General features: G+C 39.9%; 1 protein-coding gene across 1 annotated transcript in view; it reads right to left on the bottom strand.

Moving 5' to 3' along the window:
* ano1a (anoctamin 1, calcium activated chloride channel a) overlaps window positions 1-18,642 on the bottom strand; it is a 297,185-nt gene that overhangs the window by 180,119 nt on the left and 98,424 nt on the right. The window contains exons 5-6 of the mRNA XM_072272773.1: window positions 9,602-9,700; window positions 7,230-7,381 (exon numbers count right to left, since the gene is read on the bottom strand). Of these exons, the coding sequence (XP_072128874.1) occupies window positions 7,230-7,381; window positions 9,602-9,700 (251 nt within the window). The remainder of the gene's footprint in view (window positions 1-7,229; window positions 7,382-9,601; window positions 9,701-18,642) is intronic.

Raw genomic sequence — 18,642 nt, 5'->3', positions numbered from 1 at the left:
TGTGTTACAAGTAAAGCTAATCTTTAAGATCTTTATCTTAGAAGTATGAAACTGGCCCTTTCATTTCTCTGGTAAATTGTGAAATCTCATCATAATAGAATTCACCTTGATAACGACTGCACTTGAATTTCGGAGACTCAATGGTTGTAATGCAGGCATTGCACAATAGTAATTATGTCAATCAGCCAATATTTGCATCTAATAATCAATACATTAAGGTTAAATAAGTAGCATATAGATGCAAATTTAGTTTGTTAAATGAGGTAGTCCCACAATATTTTAATGTGTATTGGAATCTGATACTGAATTTCAAAAGCGTCATAATTAATAGTGTCAAACAGGAGGCAGCCCAAATAGTATTGATTTATGTTATTAATCCAAGGAGGCATAATATTTAAAGAAAACACAAAGCAGAGAATGTAATTTCTCTTCTTATAACCCTTCTGCTCATTTTCTGCGGAGAGGTCACAGAGAAGGTAAATGACTCAACATCTCATTAGGTGGCCTGTCTACATTTCGGGAGTGCTCTTCCTACTTTACCAAATTTCTAAGTTCAAAGTATATTTAGTATCAAAGAATGTATACGTTATACAACTTTGAGATTCATCTCCTAACAGGCAGCCATGAAGCAATGAAACCCAAAAGAACTCATATGTAAAAAAAGACCAAGCACCCCAATATATGGAGAGGGGGAAAAAAACCCAAGTCATGCAAACAATAGCTGCAAGCGTATAGCATGCTGAACTGAAGAAGTCCGCAAAGAGAATCCCATAGTTCAGTGTAGTTCAGCACTGTGCCAAGTCGTGGAGCAGCGATCGGAACTGGTACATCCTTCTCCTCGGGCCCCGATACCCTGTCCTTTTCAATCTGGCCCACTGCCTTAATCAATATCTAAACATTGGGTTCAATCACCTCGATATGCTGTGGGGCCAGGAACCCACCATTTTGATTTGGCCTGTATCCGAGCTTTCTGATTCGGCCCTGCACTCAAATCTCCTTTCAAACATTGGGTTCAGTCACTTTGGCACCAATACAACTACAGGTTAATTAGCCCGTTAAATTATTGCACATTTAATTCAATTTCAATCAGCTTCATCATGAATCACAAAGGATAACTTCATTCGCCCTGTTACTGAACTGTTCCCACAACCTATGAACTCCCCTTCAAGGACTCATCTCATGTTCTTGATATTTATTGTTTATTTATTCTTACTATTTTTAAAATCTCACTTGTATTTGCAGAATTTGATATCTTTTGCACATTGGTTGTTTGCCTGCCCTGTTGGGTGCAGTTTTTCACCGATTCTGTTATATTTCCTCCATTTATTGAGAGTATGCTCACAAGAAAAATGAACCTCAGGGATGTATATGGTGACATACATGTACTCTGATAATACATTTATTTTGTACTTGCTATTACACTATATTGTACTACTGCCACAAACAACAAATTTCACGACATATGTCAGTGATAATAATCCCAATTCTGATTCTGATCCAGCTGCAGTCAATCCATTTACCACCTCTGGGCTGTCTTGACCGCAACAGACGACAAAAACTCCATCAGCCTCAATAATTAGACACTCTATTTCACTCTTTCCATTGCCAGCTCCAAATCACCACTACCATTTGGGAAAAGCATTTGTTGACTTCCCTCCTGAGTAACTGGTTTCAAAGACTGCATTGCTGCTCTTTTCTGCCAGCAAGCAGGTGTTTCTCTGTATCCTGCCCAGTCAGTCACTCACAGGGTAATAGATCTGCAAGAACATCCTGTCTCTTCCAATCTGAGTGAATTTCTGGAAGCAATTCAAGTTCTCCAACTGAGTTTAAAGTGGAGGAGACCCCAAAGTTACTGGAGTCGGTTGCCTTCCCTAGGAGAGAGTCTGTACCGCAATCTTTTATAATGTGAAGCCCTACCAAAGAACAACTACTGAAAACAAACGTGTTCATGATTTCTTCCCCACATACATTCCAGGAGAATGAATTTCATTCCATATCTTAAGTTTTTGGGTAGTGATTTGTGAATTCTGTAAGGGCGGATTTCTGTGACACAATGGTTGCAATGTAGGGGTTGTCCGTAATAGTAATTAAATGGGCTGGCCGAACTCAGCATCTAATTGATGCCAATTTCAGTTAATTCCCAAAGGAAAATATTGCAGTTCATAAAAATAAAATACAGCAGAGACTGGAAGCAGGTTGAAAAGAGAAAGGATTATAAAAATAAAGATTTCTAGCATCTGTAGATTTGAAGATTAGTTAGAACTGATAGTGCTGACTTGTACTGGTTGAGGATCACAGATGGCTGTTCATTTGTCAGGGGCAGAGCCATGTTTTTTTCCCCCTATTATAGCAGGGCATAAATGTTATACTTCAAGGATACAAGGCTTGAAATACTTGCTGCATTCACAAGATGTTTCCCTGCATGCCATTTTTAACGCAGGCATAATTAAATTGACACCTGCATTAAAATAGTAGGAGATTCATAAGGTGCTAAGCCTTCATCTGCTGATATCATTAACAGTCACTGCTTGGCTAGCATCAAGTTCAAGACAAGCACGTTGGATATTCCTCCATCTCGTGGCTTTTCAGATCCCCATTTCAGAATCAGTGCAGTGAAGCAGCTGACAGCAGAATTGCAGTTTAGCTTCCAATCCAAGAAATTCAAAGGCATTCAGTTGCAGGCTCTTTGAAGCTTTCAAATCCTTCAATCTATACCTTGCTGTTCTGGCAAAAATCTTCATGCCCAATTTTTTCCTCATACATTCCAAGGCTGTGCATAGGAACCCACACATACAAGATACAGGATGGAAGCAGGCCCTTCTGTCCATCTAATTCATACTGATCATCAAGTCCCCACTTACACTAATCATCTCCCTGTTTTCCTTTCCCCATTCCTACCACAAAACGGCGGGAAGAAGAGATAGCAGTGCACCGCGCGCACGCAGCCGTCCAGTGAAAATGATATCGTATCTGTTAAATAGGGGCCGTGGACAATTCTGATTTGATGAAGACAGACGTGAAAGCACAGAGGAACATCTGGAGAAATTTCTGAAATGCAGGTTCGCGGCCGCTGTTACTGGGCGATCGAGAATCTTCCAAGGGAAGGCCCCAAAATTCCCGGCTTTGTCTGCTGCTGGCGACCGAGATTGAGGTCGAATTGTTCGGATAGAGATGGTGCTCGGTACTCAGTGTCAGAGGGCTGATCGGGGGCTCGAAGTTTTCAGACGACTCAGAGTCAGACTGTGGTCGGGCATGGCAGGGAGAGTTTTCTTCCTTCTCCCGTCTGCGTGAGTTGTGGGACATTTGAGAGACTTTGAACTTTTTACTGTGCCATCTACTGTTCTTCATCAAGTTATGGTATTGTTGCACTGTTGTAACTATATGTTATAATTATGTGGTTTTTTAGTTTTTTTCAGTCTTGGTCTGTCCTGTGTTTTGTGATATCACACCGGAAGAAAGGTTGTATCATTTTTTAATGCATGCATTACTAAATGACAATAAAAGAGGACTGCGTGTCTTCATAATCTAAAACCTATACTAGGAGCAATAATTACTGGTCAAGTAAGTCATCAATCCAGAAGTCTTTGAGATGTGGGAGGAAACTGGAGCACTGGGGGTAGGGAGACTCACTTGGTCACAGGGAAAACATGGAAACTTCACACAGATGGCACTCCAGGTCAGGTTTGAACCTGGGTTCCTTGAGTTTTAGACAGCAGCTCTCTCTCTGTACCACAATGCTTGTTCACAGGAGTGTGACTTCAGGAGCATCTTTTAATAGAAAAGGGAAGGGAGCAGTGCTAAGTGCCTCGGAAGTGTGGAGGAGACAGCAACACTTCATCAATAACCTTACACTCAACATCAGTAAGACCAAGGAATTGATTGTGGACTTCAGGAAGGAGTGTTTGAGGGAACACACACCAGTCCTCATTGAGGAATTGGCAGTGGAAAGGGTGAGCAGTTTCAGGTCCCTGGCTGTCACCATCTCTGAAGATCTGTCCTGAACCCAACATACCCATGCAGTTGCAAAGAAGTCATGACAGAGACTATATTTCAAAAAGAGTTTGAGGAGACTTGCCCATCAACAGAGACACTCCTAAATTTCTACAGATGTACAGTAGAGAGCATTCTGACTGGCTGCATCTCCATCTGGTATAGAGAGGCTATTGCACAGAATTGGAAAAGCTGCAGAAAGTTGTAAACACAGCCAGCTCCATCATGGGCACCAGCCTCCCCAGCATTGAGGACATCTTCAAAAGACGATGCCTCAAAAAGCAGGCACCCATTATTAAGTACCCCCATACCCCCATCACCCGGGACATTCCCTCTTCTCATTGCTACTACCAAGGAGGATGTACAGAAACCTGAAGACACACACTCAATGTTTCAGGAACAGCTTCTTCCCCTCCACCATCAGATTTCTGAATAGACTATGAAACCATGAACACTACCTCACTATGGTTTTTTTTAAACAACTCTCTTTTTCCACAACTTAATTTAACTTTTTATATATACTTATTGTAATTTATATATTTTTTATTATATACTGCAATGTACTACTGCCGCAAAACAATAAATCAGTGAAACTAAACCTGATTCTGATTAAAATGTTTGTGGATAAATATTTAAAAATCAGCTAATATGGTGTTTTAAATGGAGAACTGTAAGGAGAGTGTAATTAGTGATCATTTTAGACCATAAGGCATGGTAGCAGAATCAGGCCTTCAGCCCACCGAGTCTGCTCTGCCATTCCATCATGGCTAATTTATTATCCCTCAAATCCACACTCCAGCCTATGCCGCATAACCCTTGATGTCAATATTAATCAAAAACCTATCAATCTCCACTTTAAATGTATAGTCAATGACTTGGCCTCCACAGCCGTCTGTGGCAATGAATTCCACAGATTCATCACCTCTGCCAAAGAAATTCCTCCTCATTTCTGTTCTAAAGGGACGACTTTCTGCTCTGAGGTCGTCCCCTCTGGTCCTAGACTCCCCCACCATAGGAAATATCCTATCCTCTAGGTAGGCCTTTCAATATTCAAGAGGTTTTAATGAGATTCCCCTCATTCATCTAAACTCTGATTAATACACACCCAGAACCAGCAAATGCTTCTCATATGTTAACCCTTTCATTCCCTGGGCCATTTTTGTGAAACTCCTGTGGACCATTTGCAATGTTAGTACATCCTTTCTAGGACAATAATAATTTTATTTACACATGTAGCTACATTAAAATGCAGGCTCAAAGTGTTTTACATAGATTGTAAAGTTAAAAATCGATATAGTCATAAAAGTAAGAGACAAAATTAAAAATTCTAAGTGAAGACACAAGTTATATAGAATAAAATGTAATCAAGTATGCCAAATTATGTAAATGCAATCAACAGGCATTGAGTAATCTTCTAAGTTGGCCAAATTTTTTACAAAGTAGTAGGTTTTTAGAAGTGTTTTGAAATATTCCACAGTACTAGCCTGGAGAATCTCAGTCAGTAGACTATTCTAGATTTTTGGTGCACAAGAGCAAAAGACCGCATCACCAGTTTGTACGTGCTTGGCTCTAGGAACACTAAACAAACCAGCATTTGTGGATCCAAGATCACAGTCAGGGATATGAGGGGATAGATACTCCAAAATATACAGAGGAACTAGATTATTCAGAGCCTTATCTACAATTAAGGGCATTTTAAAATTGATCCTAAAGGCACAGACAGCCAGTGTAATGATGACAAAACTGGGGAAAAGTTTTCAGATTTTCCTTTTTTTTGGATAAGATTCTTGTTGTTGCATTTTGAACAAGCTATAGCTGATTTATAAAATTCTTATGCAGTCCTGAAAAGAGTGCAATACAGTCATCTAATCGGCTAAAAACAAAGTGATCAATTTTTCTGCAAGAAATCAAATTCTTTCAATGTTCCTTAAAGTAAAGAAAGTAGACTTAATAATAAGGCTTAATATTTTGATTTGAAATTTAGCTCAGAGTCAATAATAATGCCTAAATTCCTTACTTAAGGAGCCCAAAACTGCTCATAATACTCCAAGTACAGGCAAGGATGGTACCCCATGAATAGTTTTTAATCTGTTGTGCCTCTTTAATTGAACTTGTACTAAACAGGTTTAATTTTTCAAGTTAAGTTATGCTGCTTAAAATACAAATTATACTGCTTCCCAGTGTTTACCTATAGACCAGGAGTGGGGGTGCAGATCAGCCCCTCAAGCACAATCCAACTTTTACTCTATATTTTCATCCACCCATAGTGACCACCCACCTCTTTGCAGATGAAAGAATTAACATATGTGGAGTGTTTGATGGCTCTGAGCCTGTACTCACTGCAGTTTAGAAGAATGAGTGGGAATCTCATTGAAACCTATTGAATATGGAAAGGCCTCGATAGAGTGGACATGGAGGATGTTTCCTATGGTGGCTTAATATAGGACTAGAGGGCACAGCCTCAGAATAGAGAGATCCCCATTTAGAACAGAGATGAGGAGGAATTTCTTTAGCCAGAGGGTGGTGAATTGGTGAGATTCACTGCCACAGATAGCTGTGGAGGCCAAGTCGTTGGTTATATTTAAAGAGGAGATTGACTGTTTCTTGATTTGCAATGGCATCAAAGGATATGGGAAGAAAGCAAGATATTGGGATTGAGAGGGTTAATAAATCAGCCATGATTGGATGAACAGTTTTATTCTATTCCTATGTCTTATGGCCTCTTTGCCTATCAAGGCCTTCTCGACCTCTGCCTTAAAAATACTCAATGATTCTGCCTTCACTAAGGAAAAGTTATTAAGGACTCAAAATACTGACAAAATATTTTCACCTCACTTTTGTTTCAAAATAAAGATTTTCCCATTTAGAGCAGTGATTCCCAGTTTTAGATTCTATTCATGAAATGTTCTTCCCACCCTGTCAGTACCCCTCAGGATCATGATTCAATCAGGTCCCATCTCACTCTGAATTCCAACAGATACTATTCTAGCTCGTCCAATCTTTTCTGATCATTACAGGCAAACCTTCTCCAAACCTCTTCCAACACATTAGCATAATTTCTTAAATAAAACCAGTAATGTATACACTGCAAGGCACACAATGATGATGAGTGTATATAGTACTCATCATATTCTCAACAATGTCTTATATCTGAAAATCACCTTCCTCCTTTTGTATTCGAACAATAAAAAAAAGCTGTAAAGTTAGCTTTTGCATCTATTTAGTGCATAGATACTTACAAGTGCTTCTTCTCTCTGGAGAAGGGATAGGACAGATGCTTGTATGTAACATTGTTCTGTTCTTCCACTTTTGGTCGCAAAGGCGAAGTCATTTTATACAAAATATTTGAGATTTTGCTGAGGATCCCAGTTTTCTGCTTTACTTCATACACCTGAAGAATTAGTAACAGATTTAAATTACAAGATCCCGGGACAATAAATCGACTAATGCAGAGACAACAAAACTAAACTATATCTGAATAAACCCCAGAATTTAAGATTAAAATCCTTAAGATTATCTTTATAATCTTAAAATCCATCCCAAAGAACCTTAGGGTAGTATTGGGGACATATATGTAACTTTGATAATAAAATAACTTTGATATACCCACCCCCCCCACTGAGTCTTCTATACATTATGCCAGTTACCTGCATGCACACTTGATGTAAAAGGGCATATTATTGCTGATGAAATGATTAAGCATCCATATTATTTGGTAGTTGCTGACGAGTGTGAGGAGCTGCAGTTTGGGAGGACAAACAAGGGTGGGATCTGCACGGTGAGCTGCAGGGCACGATGGACTGAGGTAAAGGATCTGGGAATACTGATCCACAAATGCCTTGAAAGTGGCCTCACAGGTAGATTATTTCATAAAGAAAGCTTCCGGAACATTGGCCTTCACAAGTCAAAGTAGTGAGTACAGGAGTTGGAATGTTTTGCTGAAATTGTACAAGACATTGGTGAGGTCTAATTTAGTATATTGTGTGCAGTTTTCATCACCTACCTACAGGAAAGATGTCAACAGGTTCAAAAGAGTGCAGAAAGAATTTATAAGGAATGAATTAGGACTTTATTACTAGAGCATAGTATGAGGAGAGATTTGATAGAGATATACTAAATTATGAGAGGCAAAGACAGGGTAAATGCAAGCACGCTTTCTCCACTAAGGTTAGGAGGTACTACAACTAGAGATCATGGGTTAAGGGTGAAAGGTGAAATGTTTAAGGGGAACTTCTTCACTCAGAGGGTGGTGAGGGTGTGGATATATCTAGGCAGGTGAGTAGTGCAGCATGGACTAGATAGGCTGAAGAACTTCTTCCAGTGCTGTATGTGCTAAGTATGTCACTCCATACTCCCAAATAAAATCTTTACCAAACCATGACTTGCAAACAAGAAAAATTTCTGCAGATGCTGGAAATCCAAGCAACACACACAATGCTGGAGGAACTCAGCAGGCCAGGCAGCAGCTTTGGAAATGAATAAACAGTCGACATTTCAGGCCGAGACCCTTCATCAGAACCCGATGAAGGGTCTTGGCCCAAAACGTCAACCGTTTACTCTTTTCCATAGATGCTGCCTGGCCTGCTGAGTTCCTCCAGCATTGTGTGTGTATTGCCAAACCATGATTATAGAATGCTTATGGCATTAGGGCACCCAGCCATCAGATAAACAACACTGACTAACAGTAGTCATCGAGTGATTCAGCATGGAGACAGGCTCTTCAGCCTGGTGGCTCAGTGCCATTGCCCCTGCTGGTCTCAGGTGCCAATGTTTGGCCTATATCCCTTCAAACCATTCCCCTCCAAACCATTCCCCTCCAAATGCTTCTTAAATATTCCAACCATACCTGCGTCGACCTCTTGTCCTGGCAGCTCTTCCCAGATACTCACCATTCTCCGAAACATCTGCCGAGCTTCAGAGGCAATTCCATCTTACTCTTCTGAGAGTCCCAATAGGAAGAAAACATGCCCCCTTACTGTGTCTCAGAGATCTTAGAACTTGTGCCGGACTGGATTATATCTATCGATTGCTGTCTTTCAGAGGAATTTCTCACAACCTCATTTCAATCGGATCCCTCTGAAGAAGCCTTTGAAATGTGAACTCTGCCTGTTATCTAACTAACTGTGCGCTTTTTTGGCAGAGAGACGTGCTCACAGCAAGCTTTTGAAAGCCCTGCTTGAAGTATGGATTACAGATGCAGACAAATAGCTGATTTATTTTTTTACTGAGAGATATAGTGGGGAACAGGCCCCTCCAGCCCAATGAGCTGCTCCCACCAGCAGCTCACCTACTTAACCCTGGCCTAATCACGGCACAACTTACTAGAAGCAATTAACCTAGTGACTGGTACAGTTGGAGGAAACTAGAGCATCTGGCGGAAACCCATTCATTCATGGGGAGAACTTAGAAACACCTTATAGACAGTGGCGAGAATTGAACATGGGTTGCTGGCATTGTAACAGCATTATGTTAACTGCTACACCACTGTGCTGCCCCTTTCTGTTAGAACTTAAATATTCATTTCATAACATTGCTGATTCTTCAGGAATTCAACTGAACAATTAGAATGTCTTAGAAGTTATGATTACGATACCAGGTCATCTCAACCTACCTTTTTAGTGGGCATCTTAATCTTGAGAAATTCCGCCTCTCTACAGAGCACGTGCCACGGGGTGTGTATCTTCACAAATCCTAGGCCATAAGCTTTAGTCTGGGAGGAGGAAGAGAACAGCAGATTACAAAAGATGACCTCATCCTCAATTACTTCTTGGGGATGCGGCGATGCTTTAAATTCTGTGTTGATGTGCCGTTCCAGCGATGGGCTGGAGGTTCCTCATCATGGCAAATCGTTTTTGTACACAAGCTCCCCTCTCTAATGTATAGTAGAAGTGGTTCCTCTCAGCGCCTTGTGGCACAGCGGACAGCAACCTTACTGATTCTTTATAGGAATCTGTGTGTGTGTGTGTTTTTTTTTAAAAAACAAGGCTGAGTTGCTAGCTCGAAGCTCAACCCAGCACGGGTGGAAAGTACTCAAGGAGCTGGATAGACTCGAGCCTGGGACCATTCGCCTCAAAGTCCAGTGTGGATGCCACTACACCAGCTCTCTAATGTATAGAACTTTTTCAGAAAATGAATTGGATCAAATCAAGGCTTCTTACACGATTTGAATTATTTGGATGTCGGATCTCAGATTTACCCTTCTTGCTTAAGATGTGCTACACCAGACCTGTGGTGCTCGATACCACCGAAGAGCCAGAAACACTCCTTTCTTCTGGACGCTATCCCACACTGCGAGTGAGGACAGCCAGTGGCTAAAATAGTATGCTGTCTCATCTCCCTCATTTTCATACATCTTCACACCTCACTTCACCCAATCCCCTGTTTCTTCCCCACTACCAGTTCTCCAAATATCTGAGGATATTTTAAATGAAAATTCCCTCGAGTTTAATCTTCAGCAAATAGTTAGGCATTGATAATATGATAAAACTCGGACTCCATTCACTATGTTTATGCCCAAAGGAGAAACCCAGAATCAGAAAGTGAATTTGCTCTATTTTTCATTATATTAAAATACAGAGGATTCCAGTTAATTGGGCCATCAGTTTATTGGGGCAGCCGCTTATTTGGGACAACTAAAGTACAAAATGTAATGAGAAAATACCCAGGACTCCTTCTATTTGGGAGACTATGCCGCTTAATTGGGACAGAAGACTGTTGCCAAACAGTTTCTAGCGAGTGTTCATCACATGCACTTGTGTGGCTGTTAGACACTACACCGTAATTAGAGCAAAGTTTTTAAATAGCATCAGTTGCATGTGCTCATGTTATGCTATCCAATTCAGCCGATGGATGCAGAGTCAAAAAGCAGTGACATTTTGATAATTTTGTTATTTTATTTTGACTTTTTTTTAAAAAAGTCTCAGACAGTTATGATACTACTTCATACAGGAAGGTAGTGAAGGTAGTTTGTGTCTACACTGATCTGCACTCAGTGTCTACACTGATTTTGTTCACTTACAGTCAAATGAACATGACAGCATGTACTGGACGAATTCTGTCGATAACTATCAGGAACTATTACAGAGTTTTATAGTACTGAAGTAACATTGGTAGTGTTCTGTATTTCATTTAAATATATAATTTGTTACTCAGTTAAATGGTAGTTTGTGTTTTTTAATTAAAAAAACTATTTCCATGACATATTGGCTAATTGGGGCAATCGCTTAACTGGGCCTGAATGCATTGGTCCCAATGTGTCCTAATTAACTGGAATTCACTGTACTGGGCTGACGATCTCAAAACAAAAGCCCAATTGGAAAGAGCACTTATAAACTTGAACTAAATGGGAAACCTTGGGTGATCATATGTAAACACTCCAACTACTAAAACTCTACCCAAGTAACACATTAAACAGTTTCTCTGAGCTGGCCTTTTATTCTCACATTTACTGTAAACTGCCTTCTCCCAAGCATCATAAACCCTCTCTAATGGGGGGGGGGGGAGAACAAAACTAGACCTCAAGGAGAATTTAAAACATTACCTGCTTCACATAAGCTGTGCAAAGGTAGGTAGGAAAATTTTGGGGAGAGAATGCCTGGTAATTTTGCACAGATAGAGGGAAATGCTCCATTCTTCTGATATACCAGTGAAATACAATAGTTCACTTGTCAGCAATTTTGATACCGCCCTTAGCAGATTAACTAATGTGTCCCTGTCGACAATTGATGTTTGTGAATATTTTAGAAAAGACTTGAAGCAAATTGACTTTACATAGTGAGGCTTATGTTCAAATAACAAGACAAACTGAAACTACACACTGACAGATGCTGCTCTGGGAGGCATTTATATATGCATCCAGATTTATCAAGAAAAATTCAGTCGGTTTTCCAACACTGATAAATCCCGAAATCCACACCAAAAGAAGAAAATGAAACATGAGAATCGCTGTACAAAGTCTGACAGATCACCAACACCAGCAGACAGAAATCACCAGTGATAAAAAGAGGAGACTGCAGGAACAGCAGCTAATGAAACAAGTCAGAATGACATGGTGTGAATAACAGCAATAAATAGGTGTGATTTGTAACGTCCAAAGCATGATGGTTTGATGTTTAAAAACCAAGCCGTTTTTGTTTCTAAACCACATTTTATTAGGGTATGGAACAAAGTGTAAATTTAAAATTTATAGTCTTTAGAAATAAAGTTATCAAACCAATTGCTTTCTTTAAAAGAAGCACTGTTATTCACCCAAATGACTCAACAAAATGATGAACTGGGTACTCTTCATATAAAGATCCAGCTATTCCATTTATGACCCACTTTCATCTCAAGTTCTTTTAACATTCCTGGCAGTCCAAGGCAGATCAAAAAGGAACACATCATAAACAGTGAAAATACCAAGCTGTAGCCAAACTTGGCCTTTCCGATCACAGGCGCTTCTTATCAGGTCAAATGTTCAGATACAGAGCCATTGAAACTTAAGATTCAAATATATAATGCTTAATTTTCTTTGCAGTGGCAACAAGGCTATTCCACTTAAAATAACACAGTAAACTATTTTATTCACATTCCCACAGAGCAAACTGTGCAACCCCAATGTTTAGCACTTGTCCAAGTGATTTTTAGCTGAGATTTTAAATAAAACTTAGAAAAGGATTTCTAGCATCCAAACAAATATTTGCTGCTGGAGTGCTATTCTTCGAGGAGAGATTGAACAAGGTTGATCAACTTTCAGATGGGATTCAGAATTCTGAGAATGATCAACATGCTGGATGCTAAGAGGTCACCTCCAAAGATTGGATCTTTGGGCACTCCCAACCTTTTTTATGCCATGGCTCAGTACCAATAAGCAAGAGGCCCATGGACCTCAGGTTAGGAACCCCTGGCCTAGAGCATGAGGACAAGTTCAGGCTGAGCAAGCCAGAAAGAGCTTTTTTCCCACCACAAAGGTGAAGATCTTTGGAGTTCTCTAACCCAAGGCTGCAGAAGCTCAGTCAACTGCATTCTAGAAAGAAAGCAAGAGATCTTTGGACATTCAAGAGATTGAGGGGGGACACAAAAAAATGAGGCAGCAAAAATTGGGTATGTGGTATTTTACATTGTGTATTAACCTACTATATTTAAAATAGCTTTACCCAATTCAATTCCAGAATCAGAATTGGTTTTGCTGATCTATGTCATGAAACTTGTTGTTCTGCAACAGCGGTAAAGTGCAAGGCATAAAAATGACTAAGTTACAAAATAACTAGTGCAAAATACGAAAAATGAGGTCATGGTCATGGGTCCATGAACCATTCAAAAACTTGATGGTGGAGAAGCTGTTCTTAAAATATTAAGTTAGATCTTTGGTTCCTGTTCTTCCTCCTCGATGGTAGTAACTACTTGTGGAAGGTAGGGCAAAATAGATTTCAGTGCTAGTTAATCCAAATTGCAACAAGCCAAATTATAACTTAACTAATTCCACTTAAGTGGAGCAACTGATTAGTCAGATAAAAATACTGGTTACAGCAGCTGAGGGGTTATGAAAATTTGGACATTAAATTGGCAACATGCCTTCAGCAACTAACATTTCTAACATAAAAAGATCTTGCTGTGCAAGCAAGTTGAAGTGGTTAGGACAGACGTATAATCTTTTCTCCAGATGAGATTTATGGAAACGCACTTAACAAATATTGAGCTGCCGTTTTGTTCAGTCAATACACTAAAGATGGACAGAAACAGCCAGGTCACTGGGCTCTCTACTCCCACATCCACTAACACCACTCCATTCAAAACTAGCAAGAGTCCAAAGATATGCACACTTTTGGGAAACAATGCATTTGAAATAGACAGTGAAAGTTTGACAGCCCTATTGCAGATCACGACAGAGACAACTCTCTCCTTGCAGACCTGCAGGTAAACTGATATTCCTCAAAAGCTGCTTACAAGCCAAATAATTGCATTGCGTAATGTACATCAAGTCATACTGATCCCTGGTCTGTGCTGAGTGAATGTATATCATGGGCCTGAGATATGGCCAACAAGTTGTGCTAAGAGCCAGGACTCCGCTTGATCCCATTTCATCAAAGTACACTGGAAAGCTCATGTGTACATTGGACAACGCTGGGGACAAACTTCTTCAGATTACACTACGGCCCTCCCATAAGAACGATCTGTAGAATAAGTTATTGGATTTGGTAGTGAGGGAAAGGGGAGGTTCAACTACTTTTTAAAATAATTACTCAGCATCAGATACTGTGGCCAAAGTTTGTGATTAGATCAGAAGCATTAACTGTTCCTCTAACTTCAGATGTTCCCTGGCCTGCTGAGTATTCATGATGTTTCTTATTTATTGTCCATAAATTAGTTCTATTTACAAAGTAGTACATTCAGTCTGTATATTCAAAGTGCCTGTTTCCTTCTTTATTAGAGTTGACAAGTAAGGGTTAGAAAACCATAGACCTAATGTGGGTAACTATGATTTATGCAGATGGGCACAGAAATCAGAATGGACATGATGGGCTGAATAGCCTATTTCTATGCTGTATGGCTCTGTGACTAAACTAGGACATAACTGCTCGCCACAATACAGAGATCATGTCTGACCCCAAGTTTTACTAGTAAACTGGCCCCTCATTGGAAACTTTCAACAAGAAATTTCATCTGCAAATGGAGAGGCTTAAAATGAGAATAAAACAGAAAATGTCAATAATACTCAGCATGTCAGGTCAGTCTGCAGCTGTGGGAAGAGAAACAGACCTCATGTTTCAGGTCAGGGACTTGAAACCCTCAGAACTATAGACCTGTTGGAGGAACTAGCCAGGGTCAGCCAGACAAATTCAACATAATTGTGTCTCAATTGTGGCTTCAAAATATTCGTTGTTTTAGAATAAATTTAGCCAATTACTTGGAAACTTTTCCGCTGTGGGAGGTAATACACACAAGTAAGCTGCTGGTTTCACTGACAACCTGTGGTTATCCTAACCACGGTTTAGAGCAAGGGTTCCCAGCCTGGTGTCCATGGACTCCTCAGTTAATGGTAAGGATCCATGCATAAAAAAGTTGGGAACCCCTGGTTTAGAGTATGTTAAACAGTGATAGAGTTCACAATAAGTGTCAAGAACTTAAGTAATTAAAAAAAAAGACCTGTTACATTAATACTCACCTCGGCTCCCCAGTATGGAGGGTCCAAATTCTCACAGTCCACTATTTAAATTCAAATTTGAAAAAAATGTAATAGACTTCAATATTCCCCAGCAAGTTAGACTTCTCCTTCCTTTGGGAGTGAAGTGACAATCCGACACCAACGGTCACTGTTTGTGGGAGGAGAATGAAAGGACAGGAAAATTGGGGGGCTTGTGAATCAAGTACCCAGTTCGTGATTTGCAAGAATCATTTTTGTCACTAACGAAAGGAGCAATTGATTGAATTGTGCAGTGGACAACTATCTACACACTGACTAAACCACTACAAAGGCTACAGTTACCAACACCAGGGTAATGATGTGACTATGTAATTACTCCTACCAGTTGTTGCAGATCGCCATTCTCCTGCTGCTGCACGGAGTCAGAGCTATTAGCTCTTCTCATTACTGGACTGGATTCACAGCTGAGGTCATTCTGAATATCAGTGAAACAGCAGTGGGGGGAATAATATATATAAAAAAAACAGACAAACAACATACAAGACGCACAGTGCTTAAGTAAAATATTAGTATCAAACACTATACATACACACACGACAAATGCGTTCCAGTGAACTGCAATCAAAATCTGAAAAGCTGCTGTGCTTTTTGAACCTTGTCATTCTCCGTTAGTTATACAGATTAGTAAATACAAAACCATTTCAAAAGTGCAAGATTAAAGACAATCTTACATAATAATATTGAAAATTATTGAGAACATTGAAGGCAAAGCCCATTAATCTGATTGAAAAACCATTTTACAAAAATGAGAATCGGAATTTCAGAAGCAAAGATGGTCAAAGCTCCGACCACTCTTGTAAGAGGAGTTGGGATTTGGGACCATTCTTTTCAGAATGGAGGCGCTGGATACCAGATGACGAGTTTGGAGAAGGTGTGGGGGGGGGGGGAATTAAAACTTTATTTATGGTACAATAATTAGTGCTGAAATGTGTAGCGACATTCCTGGGCTGGTACCACAATGATGCATTTCACTGTATTTTTCAATGTATACATGACTTTAAAAAAATCTTGAATTTTGAGGGCCCAGGCGGAGCTGATAAGTTGGACGCATTTCCATTAGAGGGGTGGCCAGTTAGAGATGCACATATTTAATTAAAAGATCAAATTATTAGAGCTGCTGGTTATAGTTAGGAGTTGGAGGTATTTCTAAACCATCCCACCCTCCTAGAGGATGGTGGCATGAAGATAAAGTGCGTGGGAGGGAGAAAGGTCTACAATATGAGTAAAAGTCCTTCAATATGCATCACATCCTTCAATACTCTGGATAGCCTTGATTCTGTAGGGTTGGACCTAATAGGTTAGATACAATTGGCTAGATGGCCTTTTCTGTCACATATTTCAACGAACCTACAACCAGCTTTCAATGGTTAAAACATTAATTAATTTAATAGGATAAGTAATATTTGCTCAATATTTTTCAGCAATGGCGTGATAAGAGTCATTTGAAGTCAAAAGTAGGATGGCCTTTGCTTAGGAGTGCTTAAACACTACCTCAGAAAGGAAAATATCCCAGGGAGTGAGTGACGTTTTAAACTACCCAGCTTTATATTGCAGCTTGGGCAATAACTTTCCACAGAGTAAAAAGCTAAAGCACTTTTGATGCCAAAAGATATTTGGATAATTCAGTGGAGAAGCAATTCCTTTGGGTCGATGGCCCAATCGGCTCCCGTGTTTTATGTTTAAAGATCAAAATCAATTTATCAGGGTGCATATACATTGCCATATACTAGCTTGAGATGCTTTTTCTTGCAGGCACTCAAAGGAGAACAAAGAAATACGATAGATTCAATGAAAAAAATGCAAGAACGACAAGCAGCTAATGTGCAAAAGACAACAAACTGTGCAAATAAAAATAAATAAGTAAATAAATAATACTAAGAGCACGAGTTAAAGAGTCCTTGAAAGTGAGTCCATAAGTTGTGGAATTCATTCAGCGTTGATGCAAGTGAATGGTCTTATGGTCAGTCGGATGTATCGAGTAAGTCTGATAATTCACTTAAATACTTCATTTGAATCCATTTAATTTTGTTTCGAACTGGTTTCACACACGCTACATTAGTGCTCAAAGATAGAATGGTGGTACAATCGTTAATGCTGTCTAAGCTCCAGGGACTTGGTTTAATACTGATCTCAGGTGTTGCCTCTGTGAAGTTTGTGTTCTCCCTATGACCTCATGGGTTTCCACCAGGTGCTCTGGCTTCCTCCCACATGTCAACGATTACTAGCAACAATAAATTACCTCCTAGTCTAGGTAGTGGCAAGAAAGCAACAGGGAGTAGGTAAACAGCAAGAGGAAATAAGTTGCAGAGCTCCAATTAAATGAAAGTCGTAATGTGCATGCAACGAAAAAGCAGCAACGTTCAACAATTACAAAGAATAAACAATTATTTAAAGATGAAGTTAGAGGTTAAAGTACAGATACGGAATCAACACATTGCTCGATAAAGCTTCTGGGAAAACTGTTAGATCAGGAAAAAAATGCCGCCGTTATAATTAAACATTCAACAAACTGAGTCATAGAAAATGACATCACAGAAATGCTAAATTTATTCAGAACACAGTGTGCATTGCCCTTCGGATCAGAAATAAAAACTGGCAATCAATTGAAGGTATTAGAAATGGGTTTTCTGCAGAGGTGCTCCTGATTTATCAGCGGTTTTCCATAGGTATCTGGATTTATTTCCTGCAATTAACTTAAGTACATAGAAGAGAGATTTTAAAACTAATTACCTGTTTAATAGCAAAGTTAAGTAGTTAATATGGAATAGAAGCTTCATTATTCCTTATGTGGAGGAGAAATTGATAGATTTAAGGATAACAAAGTCCCCTCCGTCAAGCACTTTCAATCTGTCCACCACAAAAAGTAGAATTGCATGGTGGCCACCAATTTCAATTCTACTTCTCATTCCCATTTTAATATCTTGGTCCATGACCTCTCAGGTTGTGTTATATGAGCCACCTTATATTCCGTCTGGGTAGCCTCCACACTGATGGCATGAAAATCAATTTCTCTAATGTCTGGTACTTTCTCCCCCAGTCCCCCTTCTCTCTTTGTACGTTCCCCATATGGCTTCCCATCTCCTCACCTCATCTGCCTATCACCTCCCTCTGGTGCCCCTCTTCCTTCCCTTTCTCCCAATGTCCGCTGTTCTCTCATGTCTGATTATTTCTTCTTCAGCCTTTACCATTTCCGCCTATCACCTCCCAGTCCCTCATTTCATCTCCCTCCCCCGTCCACCCATTCTTCTCTTCACCTGGTTTCACCTGCTGCCAGATTGTAGTCCTTCCCCTCTTCTTGTCTTCACTTTCTTATTCTGCCTTCTTCCCCCTTCCTTTCCAGTCCTGAAGAGGTTCAGCCCAAAATATTGACTATTTCTTCTTCCTTATCATAGAAGCTTCCTGACCTGCTGATGTTGCTCTGGAATTTCAGCATCTGCAGAATTCCTTGTGCTTGTGCCCAGTATTAATTA

This window comes from Mobula birostris, chromosome 11 (assembly GCF_030028105.1).
Source record: "Mobula birostris isolate sMobBir1 chromosome 11, sMobBir1.hap1, whole genome shotgun sequence".
NCBI lineage: Eukaryota > Metazoa > Chordata > Chondrichthyes > Myliobatiformes > Myliobatidae > Mobula > Mobula birostris.
The sequence above is the reverse complement of the archived record's forward strand: the minus strand, read 5'-3'. Positions and strand labels throughout refer to the sequence as shown.